This window comes from Amborella trichopoda, chromosome 7 (assembly GCF_054954075.1).
Source record: "Amborella trichopoda isolate Santa Cruz 75 chromosome 7, AtrichopodaSantaCruz75HAP2 v2.0, whole genome shotgun sequence".
NCBI classification, from domain to species: domain Eukaryota; kingdom Viridiplantae; phylum Streptophyta; class Magnoliopsida; order Amborellales; family Amborellaceae; genus Amborella; species Amborella trichopoda.
The window spans coordinates 39,493,722-39,516,838 of NC_142342.1; the positions used below are offsets into that span (position 1 = coordinate 39,493,722).

The 23,117-nt window shown below is 35.3% G+C and overlaps 1 protein-coding gene and 2 non-coding genes across 3 annotated transcripts; all 3 read left to right on the forward strand.

Annotated features, from left to right (window-relative positions):
- The first annotated feature begins 10,623 nt into the window (after window positions 1-10,623).
- Window positions 10,624-21,031, forward strand: LOC18422838 (rRNA 2'-O-methyltransferase fibrillarin 1). Its single transcript, XM_011626504.3, has 7 exons — window positions 10,624-10,736; window positions 12,708-13,000; window positions 16,432-16,527; window positions 16,751-16,828; window positions 16,962-17,138; window positions 20,015-20,083; window positions 20,483-21,031. The coding sequence occupies exons 1-7, from the start codon at window positions 10,721-10,723 to the stop codon at window positions 20,663-20,665; spliced, it is 912 nt and encodes a 303-aa protein (XP_011624806.2). The 5' UTR covers window positions 10,624-10,720; the 3' UTR covers window positions 20,666-21,031.
- On the forward strand, window positions 18,484-18,554 carry LOC148781411 (small nucleolar RNA snoR60). The gene has a single exon (XR_016060063.1). It is a non-coding gene; the product is annotated as a small nucleolar RNA snoR60 (small nucleolar RNA).
- Window positions 18,855-18,925, forward strand: LOC148781412 (small nucleolar RNA snoR60). Its single transcript, XR_016060062.1, has one exon. It is a non-coding gene; the product is annotated as a small nucleolar RNA snoR60 (small nucleolar RNA).
- Window positions 21,032-23,117: the final 2,086 nt, after the last annotated feature.

The following is a 23,117-nucleotide window of genomic DNA, read 5'->3' on the forward strand; positions in this document are numbered from 1 at the left end:
ATTTATCCTGAAAAAAATGTTTACCATAGTTTGATGAGTTTGGCTACTCAGTAAGTGATCATCATAATCCTAAAAAAAAAATCATGATTGAAAGATATAAACGAACTTTCAAAATGGAGGTCAATTAAAAATAATGCGAGCACAAGCATTTATAGATAACAATTTCACTTTCAGAAATGTATAATTAAACATAATCCAAATGATTGAAATGCATATAACATTTTATCGTCAGTGCATAATTCAAAAGATTTAACAAAATTACCCTATTGGCGTCCCAAGTAGGTCACCTATATACCTCATCAGCGTCTTGATGGGTCCACTTAATCCCTATCTGCGTCCCAGATAGGTCCACTTAATCCCTACATGTCCACTTATACCTCTCCGGTGTACCGCATGAGTCCACTTAATCCCTACCGACGTCCTGGATAGATCCACTTATACCTCACCGGCGAACCGGATGAGTCCACTTGCATACTTAAAATATTTCTAAATCTCTTTAAACATTCGAAAGCAACAATATCATGTACTCAACATATCACTGAAATTATTAATATGAATTTAACTTAAACCATTAATAACAGTCACTTTCAATAACATTTCAAAAATAACCAATCAAATATCTTGGCCTCAAATTTAGAAAGGTAACAGTTCGTAAAGACATTCTAGCATAATTGCCAATTTAATATGTATAGAAAAACTCTTATAGAATTTCAAGAATACGGAATTATCACAATTTATGAAATGTCAATTCGCAAATAACTATTTTACAGACAATGCTTTAATCAATTACAAAAATATCACTTTTCAGATAATAAGGCAGTCATTTGCACATGAAATTTACAATGTCTAAATATTAAAAAACAGTAGAAAGAAATCTCACAATTTTACTAAAAGCAGGAATATCACATTTATTTCTAATAATTTTACAGTATCTAAAATTTTCTAACAATAGACAAGAAAAATAAATAAATTTATTTCTAAGAATTCACAGCATTTAAAATTTCTAACATAGATAAAATATCACAATTTTATTAAAAAGATTATTTTTCAAAATAATGAGGTCGCTTGCGCATAAAATTTATCGCGCTTAAAATTCATGATAATAAGCAGAAATAATTATTTAATTTCATTTTAAAAAAGAACGGATTATTTTTCAAGATAATGAAGTCACTTACTTAAAATATTTGAGATGGAGCTTCTAATAAAAATTTGGCCAGAGAGAGGAGCTCACTGTATTTCGACTAGAAAGAGAAAGATCTCAAAAGCATTCTAGGGTGGGAGTCCTCGCCTCTCGTATTTAAACTCTTACGACGCCTTATTATAATATTTTATTAAGTTACACCTCATACACGAGGTGTAATCGTTATATTACCTCTCGTACGCTTAAATCCCACGTCCACTGGATATGGCAAGGCAGCAGCAAACAAAACAAAATCAAACAAAAAGCTTTTGAAATTGGTGATGGTCCTTAAGGACCATCATGTTCATATGGACCATCACTTATTAAAAGTTTCTTTTCTTTTTCTTCTTTTTTTCTTTTTTTTTCTTTTGAAATTTTAGGATTATTACGGCCTAGTTGCTACACATTCTTAGGGTGCTTCTCTATGAGATAATTTTGGTAATATACAAACCCTAAAATAGATGTTTAGGAGGAGATATGACTGGAAAATGTTATGCGACATTTTTTTTTGTGCAAATTTGCACTTTCTAGCTCTTGTGATAATATATTAGGCCAGATACTTCATTCATGGCTAGTGAAATGGCATGTGGGAAGCAACTGACTTTAGATGCAACCCCTTAAATACAATATTTAGTATAATCTATAAAATATCACCTCAACTAAGTGCCCTAGTCACATTACTATGAGCTTTCCTGCTCACTAGTAGTATGGATGGATCAATCAATACTTTTCCAAGATATATCATTGAAATCCCACCCATACTAAGGTCAATTGCCCATTCCTATCGAAGCCTTTTAGGACCGTGACTATGTAGACAAACATGGGGTAGCCTTAGATGAGCAAGACATAAGTATATAGGTGAGTAAGCTGGTTTTCAATTTACAAATTTTGTTTTCCAGTTCCACCTGGATCCAACATTGGTCTTCATTACCCTCCCAAACAACCCCCTAAAACAATTCAATTAACCGATTAATTTCTTATAACGTACTTTCTAAAAAAAAAAAAAAAAGCCAGAATCCGTTGACGTTTCCCCATAATTTTACATATACCTCTAGTCCGATCCTTTATAGTAACTACCCGTAATAACTAGCTTGAAAAATGGATTTGTTTATCATAAAGAGATTCGTTGTTCATGACCCTGCTTCACCTTAATTGTTATTTGAACAAAAAGATCACAATCAACTTTTCTTTTGGTAAAAGTTATGTCCTGGTCCGAGTGGGGATAGCATTTCTCTTATGCATGTCCATGCTAGAATCTTTATATGGTTTTCTTGAAGTGTTGGAAGTAGAGACCAACATAATTTCTCTCATATTTCTCTTAAAACTTCTCTATATTAGAAAAACTATGTTATGCCTAAAAATTTGGAAAGAAAGATTTGCACTAACTCCAATGAAACCTCTCACCCTTTTTTTCTTTAATAATTTTGATTAATTAATGATTATCCGATCCTATCAAACTTTATGTGTGATCCTAACAAAGTTTATGTGATATAAATGTGGCATCCAAGCTCCTCATACTTTATACAAACTAGATAAAATTGTAGACAGATAATTGTTAGGCGGACCTGTTATTTATTGGTAAAGAAGAACCATGACCACGTGGCTTTTTTAAGCAACAACCATGATCATTTAGCTATTCTGTCATCATCATAAGATCCATTTCCCAACTAATTGGAGTTTGACTACATGAATCGTGGTCTGCCATTATGCTCTATTACGAGCCTTAGTTTTTCTATCAACGTCCAATTAATTGGTGGACAAGTATAAATAATGGAGGCATGTAAAGCCAATAATATCACTTCAATTTTTGTGGTGGGATCCACATCGTCCAACCAAATTAGCTGTAATATCACGGTCCATGTTGTAATATCATGTTCAATGTATTATATATATATATATATATATATATATATATATATATAGAAATTCCACTATTCCATTAAACGAAAATGAGATTACAGAGTTAGAGACAAGAGACTCAGTAAGGAGAGAATCCCCTTTAGCAAGAGAATCAGTCATAACATTCGCTTTCCCTATAGACATGTTCAAAAGGCAAAGAAAAAAGACTAAAGAGGTCTAAGATCTGAAGAAGCAGAGATTTGAACTCCAAGGCAACTTCTGCTCCCCTTTACACCATTTGATGACGTTCATGGAACCCACTAAAATGAGATTACAGAGTTAGAGACAAGAATCTTAGTAAGGAGAGAATCCCCTTTAGCAAGAGATCAGTCATAACATTCGCTTTCCCTATAGACATGTTCAAAAGAAAAAGAAAAAGGACTAGAGAGGTCTAAGATTTGAAGAAGCAGAGATTTGAACTCCAAGGCAGCTTCTGCTCCGCTTTATACCATTTGATGACGTTCATGGAATCCCCTTCTAGGACGCAGTAATGCTCCAAGTTTCTTGACACAAAGATACGTAAGTCATAGAAAAATGCATATAGCTCAACATAATTAGTAGTACGCACCCCAAGAGGACCAGCATAAGAACGATAACATTTCTCAGCCAATCCCTAAGCACACCACTAAATCCCACACGACCTGGATTTCCTAATGAACTGCCATCCAAGTTTAGCTTGAACCCCAAAGACCGGGCCACCCATCTTCCTTTTGGTCTACACTTTAAAAAACCCAGCTGGAACAAAATCTTTAAATTTCTCTTAATAGCTAAATCCGAAATATCTTGGCCAACATTGGTAATCGAAAGATATAGCCAAATAGCATGAAAATCTTCTCTCATATTATCTTAAAAGGCAATCTAATCCCCTTAAACACTCTTATATTCCTCTCTTTCCAGATTTCCCATAAAAGTACGCTTCTAGTGATTTGCTAAATAATAACGCCAATCCGAGGTAAGCATAGCGTCAATTTTTGTAAAATACCTACAACACTTGGTGGCATTATCATCGCAATCCCAAGCAGGTCAAAGAACATACTCCAAATGCGATAGGTAAAAGAACAGTGCAGAAAAAGATGATCTCCAGATTCCCCATCCTCCTTACACAGAAGACATACATTTGACAATATTTTTCCCTTATTTGATAAGATTATCTACCGTCAGCACCTTATTTTGAACAGTCAGCCATAAAAAACCTCGCACCTTAAGAAGTAAAGGCCACCTCCAAAAGATGATAAATTCAGGCCTAAACCACCGCCACCTATCGTGGAAGAGCAGCTAGTACATAGACTTCACCAAATAATCTCCATCCTTATCGATCTCCCAAACGACCTCATCCACGGCATTATGAGGGATATAAACTCCATCCATTAATATTAGCAAACCAAAGAGTTCAGAAAATAGAGTATCAAGAATTTTATTATAAGGAAGGTCGATATTCCAAAGAATATGATTACCCCTACACTCATAGAGATAAGAGATTATAACATTAGGGTTAGCCATTCTTTGGAAAATCAAAGGAAAAACTATTTTCAAATGAGCATCCCCCCAACCACTTATGATGTCGAAATGAAATATTGGTGCCATTGTGTAAGATCCAACAAATGTCTTTGTAAATCAAGGCTTTACAATTATAAATCGATCTCCAGCATGAAGACATTATCCTAACCCCATTTCTTGTACCCACCCACATACCAAATCTGTCACCTCCATACTTTGAAGCAATAACTTTGTACCAGATATGATATTTGCAAGTTAAATTCCTCCACCGCCATTTACAGAACAAGCTTTGGTTAATAACAATAGTTTTCCTAACCTCAAGATCACCCTCCCTTTTGGGCGTTTACACTTTATCCCATTGAAGAAGATGGAATTTCCTCGTCTCCGCAGAGGACCCCCACAGAAAGTTTCTCATCATCAATTTAATTCTCCTAGCCACCGAAGAAGGGATCTGTAAGATTAACATTTGATATATAGGTAAGTTCGACAACCATGCCTTAATCAGAGTAAACCTACCCCCAAATGAGAGATATTTAAACTTCCACAAGCCAAGCTTCACTTGGATTCGCTGAAGAATTTTGTCCTAAACTGCAATTAATAGTCGGTCATCCGAGATTGACATTCCCAAATACATGATTGCAAACTTCTCTACCTTGCACCCTAGAACATGTGCCATTGAACTTATCACTTCATCACTGCAAATCAAGCCAACAACTGCAGTTTTTCCAAAGTTAACCTTAAGTCCTAAGGCAACTTCACAGCAACTTAAAAAAGTTGCAATATTGCTAACTTGAGCAATCTGAGCTTCACAAAATAACAGTGTGTCATCATCATATTGCAAGTGGGAAATACAAGGTCCTCCATTAGGCAACTGGAAACCAAAAAATGTATACTCCTTGCAACATTAGACAACATTAAACTGAAACATTCAGCATAAATAGGGAAGATGGAAGGAGAGAGAGGGTCCCCTTGGCAAAGACCCCGAGTAGCCTTAAAGAACCCAGTCAGACTTTCTTTATACAAAATAGATATATGGGCTGAGGATAGGCAGCCAAATATCCATTGTCTCCATTTATCGCTAAAACTCATGTTCTTCATTATCTCTGATAAAATATTTCACTCCAGCCTATCATAAGCCTTTTCCATGTCTAGTTTGACCCCACTCTAGGCCCTCCACAAAGAATTTGTGAATGGATACACTTTTGTGCAATCAAAACACTGTCAGAAATCAACTTATATTTGATGAAGGCAAATTGGGGACCATAAATAATGACTGGTAGAACCACCTTCAAGAGTTCAGCCAAAACCTTAACCACTATTTTGTAGAGGTTCGTCAACATGCTACTGAGTTTGATGTCTTCCAAATTGGCTATAATTAACTTTTTAGGGATCAGAGCAATAAAGGTGGAGTTCACTGCTTTAAAAAGGTGTCATCTCCTAAGGAATCACCTAGTCATTTCCAAGAGCTCACCACTGATCAAATTCCAAAACTTTTGAAAAAAGATTAGAGGGAATCATCAGGACCAGGGACTTTATCGCCCAGGAGAGCAAAAACAGCATTTTTTAACTCTTCAAAAGAGACATCCCTATCCAATATAGGAATCAAATTAGAGGGAAGGACTTTAAATCCCACCCTACTAAGCCTGGGGGTGCCTTTGACTTTTGAGAAGAAAGCATCTTGGAAGTGACTAATAATAGCTTGGGACATACCTTCAATATTATCAGAATCCACTCCCTGAATTAAGAGAACAGAAACATCATTTTGACGTCTTTGAGCATTAGCTATGGCGTGAAAGAATTTGGTATTCAAATCTCTCTCATTCAGCCATTTAACTCTAGATCTTTGTTTTCAATACACCTCTTCCACTATTCTAAGCTCTTGAAGCTCATTCATTTTGACACTTCTTGACATAGCTAGCTCCTCAGACCAGACCCCAAACTATTGCATAGATTCATCAACCTCCTCTATACATTTCAAAACAACGTCAATCTTCTTTTTGACATAAAAGCACTTAACTCTTTTCCAATCAATAAGCTTATGTTTAATATTCATGCGCTTATGTATTTGGAAGTCTAAAGAACTAAAGGAAATATAATTCTCCCAATTACTTCTTATTAACTTAACCACTTCCTTTTCCTGTAGCCACCTTATTTCCATCCTGAAAAGTTTATGACCCCCAACCAAACTTTAGAAGATAGCAAAATAGGAGTATAATCAGAAAAAAGTATAGAGACAACTTTGACAGAAGCTAAGGAAAAAAATTCAAATCACTCTCCAGACACCGTAAACCTGCCAATCTTGGACATTGGCAAGTTAGAGATACTTCCAATAGTCCAAGTAAAAGTCGTGCGAGAAATGGGCAGATCAATCAAAGCACGAGACTATATAAAATGGTTAAAAAGGCGCATAGCAGCAGTAATCCCCCCACCATGAGAACTTTATTCTGGCTACCTAGTGGAATTAAAATCCTCCCCCTCCCCCCCCCAATGCATATAGGATAATCATAATCAAATTGAGAAGTAACATCAGACATATCAGTAATGAAACTTTTCTTCTGAGCATCAGTATGGGGATCGTAAACATTCATCAAACCCCACTGAAAATCAGCCTCTGGACCCACAAAGCCCATAAGCAAAAAAATTTATTTTTTAACCAAAGTAAAAGAAAGCAAAACCGAAGGATCCCACAATTCCCCAAAGGCCCCAACTGAATCTAAACCAACAAAGTCTACTGCTCCAGGACCCCACACCTCCCTGGCCCCAGACAAATTGGGATTGGGAAGTTTAGTTTCTTGTAGAATAAGCACATAAGGCTTATACTTACAAATAAAAAAAATGACGTCTCTCTTACGTTTGAGGTCACCCAGACCTCTTACATTACAAGAAAGCACTAACATTAAAAAAGTTTAGAGAGGGAAGAGCCTAACCCATCTCTGCCTATGCCAAAATAAGTCTCTTCCTGCATCAGCGTATCCTCCATAGCCTCATCAAAAGCTTCTTCCAAAGATGACAAGGAAGGAGAGGAACTAACTTCAATCACCTGTTCATCATGAATGACAATTCCTGGAGCAATACTAGGACGATAACCCCAAGCCAATAACCGAGCAGATGATATAGTGCCCTTCATCAAATTCTTTCTTCTTCTTTTTTCTAACCACCTCCTTAGAAGCGGACATCTCACCAGCACATACATCCTTCTTCCTTGCATCACATATATTCACCTTCCCATCAGATATGTCTTTATGCCCTGCATTCTCCACTCTAAGTTTCTCAACAATGTCCTTGAACACAACCCCAATGGACACATCAAAATCCATCCCACTATCATGAACAATAGACACTGATCATGAACAATGCCCTTAGGAGATAGCAAAGGAGAAGAAATCACATCAGGCGCCGAGACAGAATCCCCAGTAGATGCCGCTGTCAGATGCAGGAGTAGTGGCTGGTCTTCAACATGAAGCACATTAAGGGGCGCATTCGCTTTAGCTTCCACCATTGCAAGCTCAGGCCCCTTAGCCCCTCCATCTTCTAACACAACATCAAGTGGAAACTCCAAGGTTTCCTCTTCCATCACTGCAATAGGATCGCCTCATCCACCACCACCAAGGCCAGTGGATTGATAATAAGAGGGTCAAAGGACGGCCTATGGGATGGGCGCTACTTCCTTGTTGCTCGACGATGCCATAGGGGATACATGATACCTAGCAGAATGTGCACGAACTGGAGGGCAACCATCGATCGGAGGCGATAACCTGCAAGTAACAAAACAACGACGAGGACCTTAACCCTCAAAAGAGTTTTATCCACCGCCTTAAGAGTAATCTCTGAAAGCTTGGAGAAGAAGACTCCAACCTTCGCGCATGCCGACAGAACAATGGTACGAACTGCCACATTGCTTCCCCTCCCTCGTCATCTCAACCCTCAAAGATTGGACAGCAAATGTGGCTCAGAGATACACCTTCCGCCATTTCGACGTCACATTGTGCACGCAAAACTGCTGGCTTTGGTGGTCGTGCACAATTCGTGACAGCTTGTGATCCCTCAACTTTTCTAGCAATGTACGATGACAACCCAACCAAACAATCAGTTAAACGACCCACAAGAATCCACCTTTCGCGTATTTTTAAAATTTGAAACTCCCTCTTTCATGTCCTGAAAAATCCGGAGCCCATTCGATGGCAGAGAAACAGAGTCTGGAATAGCCTGGACCGGTGCAGCTTTAAGATGTCGAACAACTTTTTGCTATCCTACCTCCTCTAACACTTGAGGTACAATCCTCTTTAAGCCAATACGGCCACTGCACAAATCCTTCGATTCTTGCAATACTGTAATTAAAAATGACTCTTGTCCCACTTGCAATCTCAAGGACTTACGAATGAAAGTCCCACACAATTTCCAGTTACAGATACAAACAAATCACAAGTCAACTCCATCAAAAGCAACTTTATCGATATCACAAAACTCCCCACACTTATTAGCCAACTTACAATCATCATAGACCAAGCATAGAAGGGAATACCTGACAACCTGATCCAAAGACTTTCTTTCCATAAATAAGAATGACGAGACACAGGTTTCCATAGGTCAAGAGACAAAAGCTTGCCTCTAATACGGACAAAATGATTCTTCAACACCCAAACTGCTTCCTCCTTAGAACGAAGAAAGAAGATGATCTTGTCCCCCATGATTTTAACCTTTGGAGCATAAGATAAACCCCAACTCCTTCTAGCCCAATAAGAGAGACCGAAGATATTATTAGATGGGGGAGAGAAAGAACCCACCACTGGAAACTTCACATCTGACAATAGCCCACCTGATAGATCCAACCTGATAGAAACCACAACATCTCCACCTGCTTCAAGAGCATCCTCACCACCTTCGTTCTCTTCCACCTCCATCCTTCTAAATTTCAAAGACTATTTCTCATCTACATCTGATCAATGTTTTTTATATATATAATGAAGGGACATGTGACATTTAACTCGAGTAAGGCACTAATGGAGAAAGGAAATTTAGGGTAGAGTAACTACTATTTAGGAGCCCTATCAGAGTTTAGGGTACCTACATTCTAATCCAATTTAATTATTCTCTTCTTATAGTATATATACAATAAATTTATTAAAACCGATGTATGAGATCAACCCACATTTTTTATTTAATTTTAAAATATCATCAAAATACTCATGAGCTTGGGTTGAAATAGTTGAAAAAGGGTATATTGAAAAGTTAGGTGTATTCTAATGAACTCGCTTATATATATTCATTTGTAATTTAATTTGGAATATAATATATATTTGGAAATAAATATTTTCTTTTAATAAATACTTTATATCTATTCAAATTTAGAAGTAAATATTTTTGATGTACTTTCACTTAAAGAGAGATTTTATTCTATTTAAAAGATTATTAATTTCATTGAAAACCTTGTACTTGATCCCCAAATTTCAACCATCAAAATCATAAGTGGGGTGCAGGAGACATGTAACATTTTTATTTCAACCCTAAAACATTATTACGAACGGAAAAGGAGCACACAAATGGCTCAAATTCTAGCAATTTTAATTCCAATTCTAAACCATCAGTTTCTTTGAGCTTCAAATCAATTTCTTTTTGGCTCTTCTCTTGAAATATAATACAAGACCATTTGCCTTAGTTATAGAATTTGAATCCAGTGGACAAGAATAACTCTCATATTCTTGTACCAAAAATAAATGTTCTCTATATTTTTTTATGGGATTGTATACAAGATCTCAAAGCTTGGGTGTGTCACAAAATTTGAGAAAATTTATTTTAAACTTTGAGGTTGGTCATTAAAATTAATTCAGCCACCCAATTTTACATCCAATGGTCAAAATTAATTGCGACCACGGTAATTGATTTCCTTGTATCCCCCTTTCCCTAAAATATCCCTCGTGGAGCACCAATTTCAGTGAGCCGGCCGGACCACGTTATCATTTCCCCTCACTGTAAGGCTGTCTCCCTTGTATAAACCCCAACTCGGAGTTCTTCTCCTATAAAAGCCCTAAAACCCTAAACCTAAAAATGCGTCTTTTAGGAAGCCCTTTTCCGTGGTTTTGCTGTAAATTGGAGTAGTATCAGTCTCTCTAACCTCGACACCGGTTCTGCACTTTGTTTTACACAATGAGGCCCCCAAGAGGTGATGATCTTTTTCGTGTTTGTTTTTCTTCTTGAGTTATAATAATTTTTAAAAAGTGAAATGCGATAAAGAAACTGCAGTATTCGATACTTGTTTTCACTAAATCTCTTAAAGGTGGATTATTTTTTATTGTTTTTCTTATCTTTGATCTAATAACGTCTGTATTCCTGAACATATTAAATGGATAATTATTGGTTTCCATTTTGTATTCATTATGTTAACTTTGTGGAACTGATTGGTGAGATATAAATTTTTCTTTTGCATGAGTCTATTTTTTTTTATCGAGTAAAATGATGCCTGGTAATGCTATTTAGTTGATTTTTGTGTTGGCTATAAGTTGGCATGGTAGTAGAGGGATATTGTTTTTGGAGATTCGATGTAAACTTAGCTTTTCATAAGTTTGGGAAGAAGTGAGAGGATGGAAAAAGTGGGAAGAAGCTCTTCAAAAGATTGTTGAAGTGCCAAAATAAAAATATTGAAGCTGAAGAACTAATGAGATATTTCCTTATAAGTTCTCATCTTTATGAAATTTGAGAAAAGGCACTGTTTTCTCAGTCATTTACTTTTGGAATCATGTGAAGAAGTCAATTTTTTCTTTGAATTCTGCTGGTGGAGGGTTTTTGGAAACTAAAAATCAATGTAGCTAGCCTTCCAAGCAAGGTTTCAAAAAACGTTAGGCGGCTGGCCTGGCGCCCAGAGCCTTGGGGGCCATGTAATACAAATTCTATAGATATATAATATATATGCATATATTTGTGTCAATTTTGTGATTTACTGCATTTGAAAATGTTGTAACATACTTTTTATATAGAAATATATGACATATCGTAATAAACTTGTTCAAAATTCAAACCACACAAAATTTAGAAGTATCAATAATAGTCTCAACTCTCCATATTCCATAGTAAGTGAAAAAAGAGTTTAGAAAGATTATTCAAACTACAAAAAATACTTTTGATTTATAACTAAGAGATTGAGGGTTTATGGAATTGTTCTTTTAACTTTGGGGTTGTAAATAACCCCATAACCTATTTGAACCTTTTGGTTAAAAAAAAAAACCTATGCCTAGGCCTCTTGGGTATCTAAAAAGTCCGCCGGTGCATAGGGTCTTGGGGGCGGACCGTTTTTTGACTCATTGCTTCCAAGTTCCAATTGCTTTATGACATAAAACATAATGTGAAGGTAAATTACAAAATTTCTCATCCAGTACTCAATGGCCATTCTTCGGAACTCTAAACACTTTTGCCTCCGTTTTCTAGAACTGACCATTGTTTCCGCACGAGTAGTGTTCTAGGCCATAATCACATCATAGTTGGGGCTGTCCAAACTGTCAGGAATCTTGCTCTTTTATAGAAAAAATACCTATTGCTTGGATACTGGGAAAAAAATGGTTTTTAATTCCAAGAGGTGAAAAAAATGATTGCATGAATTATTTGTCTGTTGTAACTGTGTTCAGCCTTTAACTCGATGGCGGAATTATAAAACAATTTCACCAACCGTAATGGTTTAGAGGCCACTCTATTGTTATAACCATACATATAGTTTATGGTGAACATTACTTTCAACTATCACGAGCTATTTGGTCATTTGGCGGTATTTAGTTATTTACCATAACAGTGGTTATAACTCTTAGAAGTTATAATGGATGTTATGGTTTTCAGGACTTCGCTTGATGTAAAGGTGCAATATGATCCAGGCCCTATGGGAGAACTATGATTGCTAAAGTAAGAAATAACTATTATGTTCTTCATATTCCTTTAGAATATAGTTTTTTTCTGTTCAGTTAACCTTTTCTCAAAAACATATAATGTTTTTCTGCTTAACTTGATAGCTCAAGTTTCATTCTGTAAATAACTGTCAAAAAAAAAAAAAGGTTCACTATGCAATGTTTTATATATTTTTGAATGTGTTAACTGCATTATGCAATATTTGTAAACCCTAATCTCTTGTTATCTAATTTTTGTTTTCCAGGTGGAGGACGTGGTGGTGGTGGCGGATTTCGTGGTCGTGGTGATGGAGGCGGTGGGAGAGGTAGAGGGAGGGGTGGTCCTGGGGGGGACCGTGGTGGTCGGGGGCGGGGTGGCGGAGCCCGTGGTGGACGTGGGGGACGTGGTCGAGGCTCAATGAGAGGAGGCTTTAAAGTTGTGGTCGAGCCTCATCGCCATGACGGGGTCTTTATTGCCAAGGGTAAGGAAGATGCCTTGGTTACAAAGAACATGGTCACTGGAGAGTCGGTCTATGGTGAGAAAAGAATTGCTGTTCAGGTGAATACTCATAACATAAACATATGACTATATTTTATCTGTAGTAAGGCATAGTTGTTGTGTCTAGCATGTGTCTCAACAGCTGTAGTCTCTCCTGCACCCCACCTTGTGATTTTTATGGGTGAAATTTGAGTCTAGTACTTTTGCCTAAAAGCAAGACAAGGCCGCACATGTCTATTCAAGTAGCTTTTCATAAATCTTTAGATATAATATAATTTTTTGTAAACATTTGTGTACTGCTGAGATAAAAATTTAAAAAACTAGAAAATGCTGTGTAGTCTAGATCCGTCTTTAAAAGACATTTTGACATAGGCTTTAACAAAAAATTTATGATAATATATAGAAATAATATATGTTTCAATAATGGAACAAAGTTGTCAAAAGAAACTCAGTGACAATATTATGGCTAACAAGAATATTTATAATTCAATTTTATTGTCTGTTAGTTACCTTTGATTATGTTCATTATGTGGTTTATGGTTAGCCGCTCACAAATCTCAATTAAAAATTTAAAATAAAAGGAGAACAAAAATAAAAGGGAAAACATTGTGCGTTCAATATTCAATGTATATATATAAGTTTTGTTTTTTGAATTTATGGTTAAGACATTAACTACTGGCTTCATTTTGAAGTTATTACACATACATATAGTTATTGTTTTAATTATATGTATAAAAATGAAAAGATTGGTTTAAGAAGAAATAAATAAAATGTTGCTTATAAATTTTTGTTATGTGTAGTTATTTGATATTTTTTGTTATGTTCAGTTATCATAGAATGAAGGCTACCATTGAATGTGCTTCCACTATTTAAATCTTTCTCTATATTTGTTTAATTGAATAAGGTTGGTATTTCTTAGGTTTTATTTCCAATTTTTTTTTTTCAATATGCATTATATCTCGATGCCAAATGTACTATTCTATACATGGGGAGGTGCAAAAGGTATATGAAAAGTTGAAACCCCATATGACTCGTGCCTACTAATCCCCTCTTTAAATGCCAAATGTACTATCTTATACATAGGGAAATATACAAAGTATATGGAAAGTTGAAACACCATGTGACTCATGTATACTTTTTTATTTTTCTATTATCTTTTTTCTATGAGAAGACAACTCTAACCATGTGAGAATGTGAATTTAATCGATTCACCTTAAATAATGATGGATATTTTTATTGCAAAAAACATTGACAAATCACAAATGGGACAGTCCATAAAAAGTGTCTAATGGGACCAACTTTCCTCCAACATGGCAAACACATGGTCAAAGTTTCTAAATTGTGTTGTCATGGTCCAAGTATTGGCATGTGTTGACACATGACACAAGAGGAAAAGGGAAGTGGACAAACAACATAGATTATGCATACCCATATTTATATATGTATATATGTGATGTTTGAGCGTACATGTGTGTGTTTTTGTGGGCGTGCATGTGTGTGTGTTTCCTTTGAAGTTTGGTGTTAGGTGGGTGATTATTTATCAAGTATGTTTCAATCATGGTAAGTTTTGTAGGAAGTGTACTGTTGTTCTTATGACCATCAAAGGTCCATGGTCATGATGGTCATCACCTTCTCATTGATGGTTGGATATGAAGAGAGAATGGAGCCCACCATTTTCTACTATCTGTCAGTGTCTAATCTTGTGTGCTGTGCACTGTGCACAACACAAATCACTTAATGATGACCATGGTCATCACCTTCTCATTGATGGTTGGATGATGAAGAGAGAATGGAGCCGACCATTTTCTACTTTCTGTCAGTGTCCAATCATTTCTTTGACTGTGATGAATCTCATGACCTTGGAGTTTCCAGTCATGAGCATTATAGTATTATTATCTTGTAGAGTAGATTGGATATGTTATCAAGCTATGCACCATGGAGACATTGTTTTCAAGCTATGCGCCATGGATATATTCTTCCTAAGGGAAGTTTTGGCACACCACTTCCATTTGTTGAAATGTGTGCGCCCTTTTTGGCTTCCCTTGTTGGTGTATTAGTGTGGAATTGCCCATTAACATGGCCTTTTTGCTGGCATTTCTACTAGTATTACCTAGGCACTTCCCTCTTCCTCTTGTGTCGCATTTCGACATGTGTCAACAGGGGGCGGCATTGGCACTTTTACCGGCATGTTTACCATTTCCAAGGAGAGGTTGACCATATTTATTGAATGTCTAGTTTGTGAGACACGGTATCCATGTTGTTTGCAATAAAAATGTCGGTTATTATTTAAGGTATATCATTTCATTTCATATTCAAGGTGGGATCACGTGGCTAGAGTTGGCTTCTTGCAGAGAAAGACATAGAGAAAAATAAAAAGCATGCACGAGTCACATAGGCTTTTACTTTTCCATAGCGCTTTTTATATTTCCCTTCGTATAAGATAATACATTTGGCATTTAAAGAGGGGACTAGTATGGCTGCCCACAAAGGTAAAAGAATAGGCATGAATCATGTGGGGTTTTAACTTTCCATATACTTGTTGTATTTCCCTATGCATGCAATAGTACATTTGGCATCTAAAAATAATGTGTATTTATTATAAAAAAATCACAGGTTAAAAAAAGAAGTACAAGTGGACGGACTGGTAGCCTTTGTTTCATGAGAGAGGGAGAGATGCAGGGAGGGATATTTAAAGGATTGAAATACATTCTACGGTACCCTTTGTTCCATGAGAATTACAGATTAAAAAAAAAAATCAAAGAACTCCACGTAACAAAAATTTATAAACATTTATTTATTTCTTCTTAAACTAATATTTTCAGATTTGATATATTTAAGTTAAGCATGGTAGCTCTATGATATTTATATGCGTTAACTTTCAAAATTAAGCTAGTAGTAATGATAGTTCCAAAAAACAAAAACTTATATATTTACATTTGAGTATTGAAACATGATATTTTTTTTTCCTTTTATTTTTAGTTGTTTTATTTAGGATTTGTTAGCTGCTAATTAGAGAGTAGAAAATTATAAGTATTCTAATTTGCTAATGTATTAATGACTAATTTTCTTTCTTTGACAAATTTATGGACTAAGTAGTAAAAATAGATTATTTCTATATGCTATCATAATTTTTTGTTGGAGAATATGCCAAAATATCTTTTGAAGACGGGATCTGGAAAAATTAATATTTTTATACTTTTAAAGCATGTAGCATTTTTAATTTTTAAATTTTTCTTAATCTTCACATTATATAATTCTTCATAAAAAATATTAATTTATGAAAAGCTAATTGTACGGAAGTTTTGGGCCATGTCGAGTTTTTAGGCTGAAGAACTAGACACTTGAGACGCATGCCTGACACCACATTTGTGTTAGGGACCATGTAATACTAAATCTCCAATCATCTGCTGAAAGAGTTGAGGTCTTTTGTTTACTTTTGTCTTTCATATGATTAAAAAAATTATCAATTGTTTGATTTATTTGAAATCCAGAATGAAGATGGAACAAAAGTTGAATATAGAGTGTGGAACCCATTCAGGTCAAAACTGGCAGCAGCAATACTCAGTGGTGTCGACAATATATGGATTGTACGGTTTTCATCGATCTACTTATTTTTTGGGAAAAAATTCTTATCTTTTTTATTATGGTGGGGTGTACAGATAGAAGATTTAACTGTCAGCTGGGAGGGTGGGAGGGGACTGTTTTTCAATGGCTCCTTTGTTATTTTGTTCTTATTCAGGTTCTATTGCCTTTTAGCTTGCTTGTTAATAGTTTCATCTTTTGTGTGTTTTTATTTTGTGTTTTCTTCAGTCTCCTGGATCCCGTGTTCTTTACCTTGGAGCTGCTTCTGGGACAACAGTCTCTCATGTTTCTGATTTAGTTGGACCGGTAAGCTGATAACTGTTATAAAATACTGAAATTCATACTTGCTATATCTTGTGATAGTTGCTTCAATGACTCAGGCTTCTTATTGAACTTTGTGTATTGAAATGCGCTCTTTTTTCTTTGGGGGTGGGAATAGAATGGAATTGTCTATGCTGTTGAATTTTCCAATCGAAGTGGTAGAGACTTAGTCAACATGGCTAAGAAGCGAACAAATGTCATACCGATCATAGAGGACGCTAGACATCCATCTAGATATCGTATGTTGGTTGGCATGGTTGATGTCATATTTTCTGATGTTGCTCAACCAGACCAGGTATGTTCCCTTTTTTTTTTTCCTTTTGGTAAGTGTCGCATCATAACTGAAGGGTCTCTGTACTGATAATTGCCTTCATCTTTTTAAAGGTTTAATCTAGTGTTTGGTTAGGGCTTGTGTAAACAATGACATGGATAATCTTTACTGATGTGTTGTAGCTTGTGAATGATGTTAGGAACTTAGGATGATGATGCTTTCCTTAAGGAAGAAAGTATTTGATATGTATTAAAACTTCTATGTCAACGATAGTTTGTTATTTGTGTTTCCACATCTTAACTTTCTTTGTACATGAAGGTCCTGAACTAAATGAATTAATAAACGTGCATATACTTTATTCCTCGTTCTGGCTTACATTTAAGCTTATCATAACCTTTTTTTCAAGGTCTAACTTTTTTTATTACACATATTATTAGTAACTTGAATTGTCTTAGTTGTCTAAGCTTTATGCGGCCGACCCCATATTGTTGGGATAAGGCTCAGATGATGTGATGATAACGATAATGATCTTTAAGCTTTAATTATTTTTCAGGGTATTCTTCCTCGGAAATTAGCCAACTCCTATGATTCCCAGTGATTAATGCCAAAATTGGGGAAGAAATCTTCCCCTCATCCCCTTACCTCATTTTTGGGAATAAGATCTTCCTACTAAATAGGTAGGAAAGTTTATTTTCTGGAAGTGGGTCTTCAACCCAATCCTGTCTGTCTCTCTCTCCCCCCTCATATTCATCAAATCCCATACCCTCTTTCGCTTCTCCAAAACCTGAATCATCTATCTTCTTAGAATTTTCAAGAAATTCTTTTCAAGAAATTTTTTCCCAAGGAGCCAAACAGGTCCTATAAGTGTATCATTTGATACTTGTGTACCCACTGGTTATAGAAAATGCTGGTTTACGGTGCAACTTGATGTTCTGTTAACCTCTTTTATGTGATTACATATTCCTTTGATACTGGATCATTGGTTCAGCTAATGTTCCATCACTTGATATACTCTGTTATAACATAATAATATTTGTCTTATCTGTTTTATTTTAATAGTATTTTCGCTTATGTTTTATTGGATGATGGCATGATAAATTCCCCTTCAGGTATGATACAGTTTTGCAATATATTTTTTTGTTCTTATGATAATATTTGGCTAATTTATATCACTTGCTATGACTTTGCTAATTTATATTTGGCTAATTATATCACTGCTTCAACCTCCCCTTCAGTTTTTATACTAAATAGCTTTCTTACTTGGGACTGATCTTTAGTAAGAAAATATCTATGGGACGCTTCTTGTGCTTTCTGGTTTCTCTGATTAGAGGAATTTTTTTTTTCTTCATTTCTTTGTAATTCACTCTTCATGCAAATGATGAAATACTCAGATTCCCCTTCAGGACATCCTGGATGATGTTATCTCGAGTTGCTGATGTACCATTTGTCAATCAGCCTTTTTTATTTCAACTTCTGAATAATTTTAAATCTGAGCATTTAGAATTGCTTGAAATGTTGATTGTACTTTTCTTTTCTTTTTTCTTTTCCTTTTCCTTCGATCTGTCTGTCATATTTACTTTTTTTGCCCTCATTTTGGATTTGTCTACACTAACCTTCCTCAACCAGTGAATGAGTTTTTCTATGCCTCAATGCTTGCATAATGTAAAATGCATTATGCACTCTAACCTTTCTCTGATTAGAGGAATTTTTTTTCCTTCATTTCTTTGTAATTCACTCTTCATGCAAATGATGAACTACTCGGATTCCCCTTCAGGACATCCTGGATGATGTTATCTCGAGTTTCTGATGCTAGCATTTGTCAATTCGCCTAGTTATTATTTTAACTTTAATAGAATAAAATATTTGTGACTTAAATCTGAGCATTAAGAATTGCTTGAAATGTTGATTTGTACTTTTCTTTTCTTTTTTTCTTTTGTGATACACTAATGCTGTCTGTCATATTTCTTCCCCCCCCTGCATTTTGGATTGTCAACACTAACCTTTACCAGTGAATGAGGTTTTTACGCCTCAATGCTTGCATAATGTAAAATGCATGTGGGAGAGAGGTGATTGATGTGGCATTTCGGTCTTTGAAGATAGCGTTCTTCCTTAGGTTTCTAAAAGCTGTCTAACTTCATCTTATGTTAAGTGAAGTTTGATTTTTTGCTTGCTAAGGAGGAAAACATTGATTTTCTATTTATTTCCTTTCCCTTAGTTTGTTACGTAAAGTACTTATTTTCTGGACTAGGTGTTGGTGTTAGACATGTCTTGTGTCATATTCTTTGAGCAACAAAAATGAGAGAGAGAGAGAGAGAGGAGAGGGGAAGGGGGAAGGAGGGGGTGGGGGTGGGGGTGGGGGTAGGGGTGATTTCCAAGTTATATCTCAAAATAAGTCCTTGAACGTCCCCTTGGTGATTGTTCATGACTAGGTGGCTGCTAGATAGAGGTCGATCAAAAAACAAAAGATCATGGCTTTGATAAATAGGTCTTCTATTTAATTTGTTTATACTATAGGGCATCCCAAGTGTAGTGACGATCAACTTCAATATGTTTAGTATTTTGACAGAAATTAATATTACGTGCAATTTGTGTGGCATTGGTGTCATCAGCATCGGTTACAAGGGTGAAATTATGAATCAGACTTCCCATGCTGCTGATCCCTCTAGATGTAGTGGAAGCAGAATATTTATTCTTACTGATTTTGAAATAATTCACCATGTGACAAACTATAATGTTATCTATCATATTTTTAGTAAGAAATGATGTTATCTAACATCTTGCCTTTATAGTATAGTGGTTTATGAATTTTTGGTTGGTTAGATGGGTTCGAACCCACAACCTCAAAGAGTACAGTTTGTTTATTGAAAATGCTCTGCTTACAATTTTATGTTTGTATGCAGGCTAGGATTTTGGGGCTCAATGCCTCATATTTCCTGAAAAATGAAGGTTATTTTGTGATATCAATCAAGGTGCGTCTCTTGAGGTTAAGATAAGATTACACTTCGTTTCTCAAATTTGTTTAACAGTTTCTTGATGATTGTTTGAGAACCCTTGTCCAATGCCTCAATTATTTCTTCTCATAGACAGTTTATATACCTCTAGAGTCAATGTCATACCTATCCTTTTTTCTTTAATTGGTACTGACCATCACTTTCTATTAAAAATAATATGAAGAGAGAGAATTCCACAAGTTGGGGAAATGACCTAGCAATAACTTCTTCAATGGCTGTCTCCTGTTCATTTCCAGTAGAAGTGGAAGACTTTCCAGTCATTTTCCCAACTTTTGCCTGCTATATTTTCCTATTTACTTGAGCGTATATTTCCAGGAAAACTATGTTAGAAAAACTGTTAAATTTTTATCTTTTCAGGCAAATTGCATTGATTCAACAGTACCCGCAGAAGCTGTTTTCGTCCAGGAAGTACGTAAATTGAAGGAGGAGAAGTTCAAACCAATGGAACAGGTCACGTTAGAGCCCTTCGAACGAGACCATGCTTGTGTGGTTGGTGCTTATCGGGTGCCGAAGAAAGAGAAACCCGGTAATGCAGCTTAGCCCCAAAAACGAACCTCATTTCACAATCGACTCTCTGGTCTTCTCTTATGGTGTTGATCTGATCCTTTTTTGTAATGTCGAGATCATACTGTCAGATGTTTAAGAAGGCCACAATTGAATTAGAGAGGCAGGCTCATTTTTTTTTTGCTGTTCTTTTGTTTATAACTTCAATTTGAATTTTAGGCTGGATTTAGGAGAAAGTAGACATTTTCATTGCTCCATTGGTACACGTTGCCTTGGACTGTAGTCTGTAGACGTAAGGCGCACCTCTAAAATTTACGTAAGAGACATCGTTCAGGTGTCATACTTTACGATAACTTGAAAATCAATGTTTATAATTGGTTATAAAATTTTAAATTTCAAAAATATTATAGATCAAGCTTATCATTAAGCACTTGAAAATTTTAAAAATGGATGGTCCAGATTATTTGTTAGAAGATGTACTCTTTTTCATGATGTTGGGAATTTTTCTTCTTCATGTCTATGCATCATGAGGTTGAGATAATCAATTAAAAGGTTCTCCAATGCTGGAATACATTTTTTTGTGGTTTTTTGTGGGATAGTGTGCCTTACTTTATAGCACAAGGTTACAACTTTTAACTTTTCCTTGCGCAAAACACTTCAAGATGGTTAAAAAAGTAATAAAAAGTACATTTTAAAAAAGGGTGCAGTTGGCTTATGGTTGCATCCGTACAGGTAAGGTGTACTTTCAAATTTTTTATCATGGTATATAATTTTGATGTAAAATGTTTTTAGGATTATTCTAAAATATATTTTTATATCTAATTATCAATTTTTAAATTTTAAAAATGGTTAAAATCAAGTAGATCTATAGATATGAAAATCTTGAAAATGGATGGTGTAGATACTATGTTGTAAAATGCATTATCTCTTAAGATTATAATTTTTTTTTAGTTTTCATGGTCATACATCTTGATGTCGAGATGATCAATCAAAGGGTTTTTCAACATTAAAATTATTTTAGCCGATCGATTTTTGAGGTGCATTTGTAGTTCTACATTATAAAGTTGCATCTTTATATAAATTTTTTTTTAAAAAATTATCGTGTGATTGGAAAATTTTTGAAATAATCTAAGAAAGGTGGGAAATGCAAAAATAAGTTTTTAGAGTCAAAAGACCCTCCAATCTTTGTCAAATGATAGAAAACATAAATAAATTTTTTATTTTCTAGAATTTTTATGATTTTTTTTTGTATTTTTTTTTTTATCCCCGAGTGGAACACCCAACTCGAGGTTACTCAGGCACGCCAGGATGCAGAGCCTGGAATGGTAGGCCTGACTCTTCAGCACTCCGACTGAGTGCTCAAACACTGCTTACAAAGCACATGCATATCATGGTCTTTTTGAAATTCATGAACTGCACGAATAAAATGAAATAAAAATGATCAATGTAAGGCATGACTTGATGATTTGTAACCTTGCCGTAAATTCAATAAATTTTTAGAAAGGTTAGTGTCATTTTGGATGCATGATTTAAATTCTTCTTGTAAGAAAACTTCCAACTTCACCTTGACTTCAAAATTTTCTCAATTTTATTTTGTTCCATCCTTGAGTTGTTTGGTTGTAAACCAAACTAAAAAACCGGTTAAGGGCCAGGTCTGAGTAATCGGTAAACCAGCCCAATCGGTCAGGTTTTGGTTGGTCCAAAAAGTGTTAAAAATAAATAAATAAATATAAAAAATATGAAAAGTATATATAAAACATGATTAAACAAAACACCAAGATGAAAAGTAGTGAAAAATAATAATTTTTACATACGTGTCAGGGTTATTTTCAAAATTTTCTATAAAAGATTAAAAAAATGTAAATTTAAGTATTAAGCCAAAACATTTTATAATTTGTGTCAAAATAATAAAAAACATTCAAATGCACGAAAACAAATCTCGTATTTTTTTAATTTTTTTTTTAAAAATACCCGGCCAAACAATCAAAACGGCCAAACCAAATTGGCTAGTGCCCAAGTGCCCAGGTTCTGGTTAGACTGCCTGGTTTGAAGTTCGACCGCCTGAGGGTGCTAACAATGATTCGAAGAAATAATAGAGGATTCCCTCTTTGGAAATTAAGCTCTCCCGTAGAGGCAAAGCGAGGTGGAGTGATCCGCATATATGTTCCTCTATCTATAAAAAACATCAACGTCCAAACTTGAATGTCTATGAGGAACTTCAGATTTTTTAAAAACAACACTAAAAATCTGTTGGTTAACTCAGATAAGGATAACGTTTCTTTAAGTCGTCCTAGGACTTGTGTTAAAAAAGATAATTATAGCTAACTGCAGATACGATGATTTATGGTCACACTGAGAGTATGACCTTTAATATAACAGAATGACGGACCAGGATTTGTGTAGAAGACTTTAATTAATTGAAAAAAAAACTATAATAATAATGATAATGACAGTTAAACTTGAAGTGATGGTCCAAAAGCCTTATACA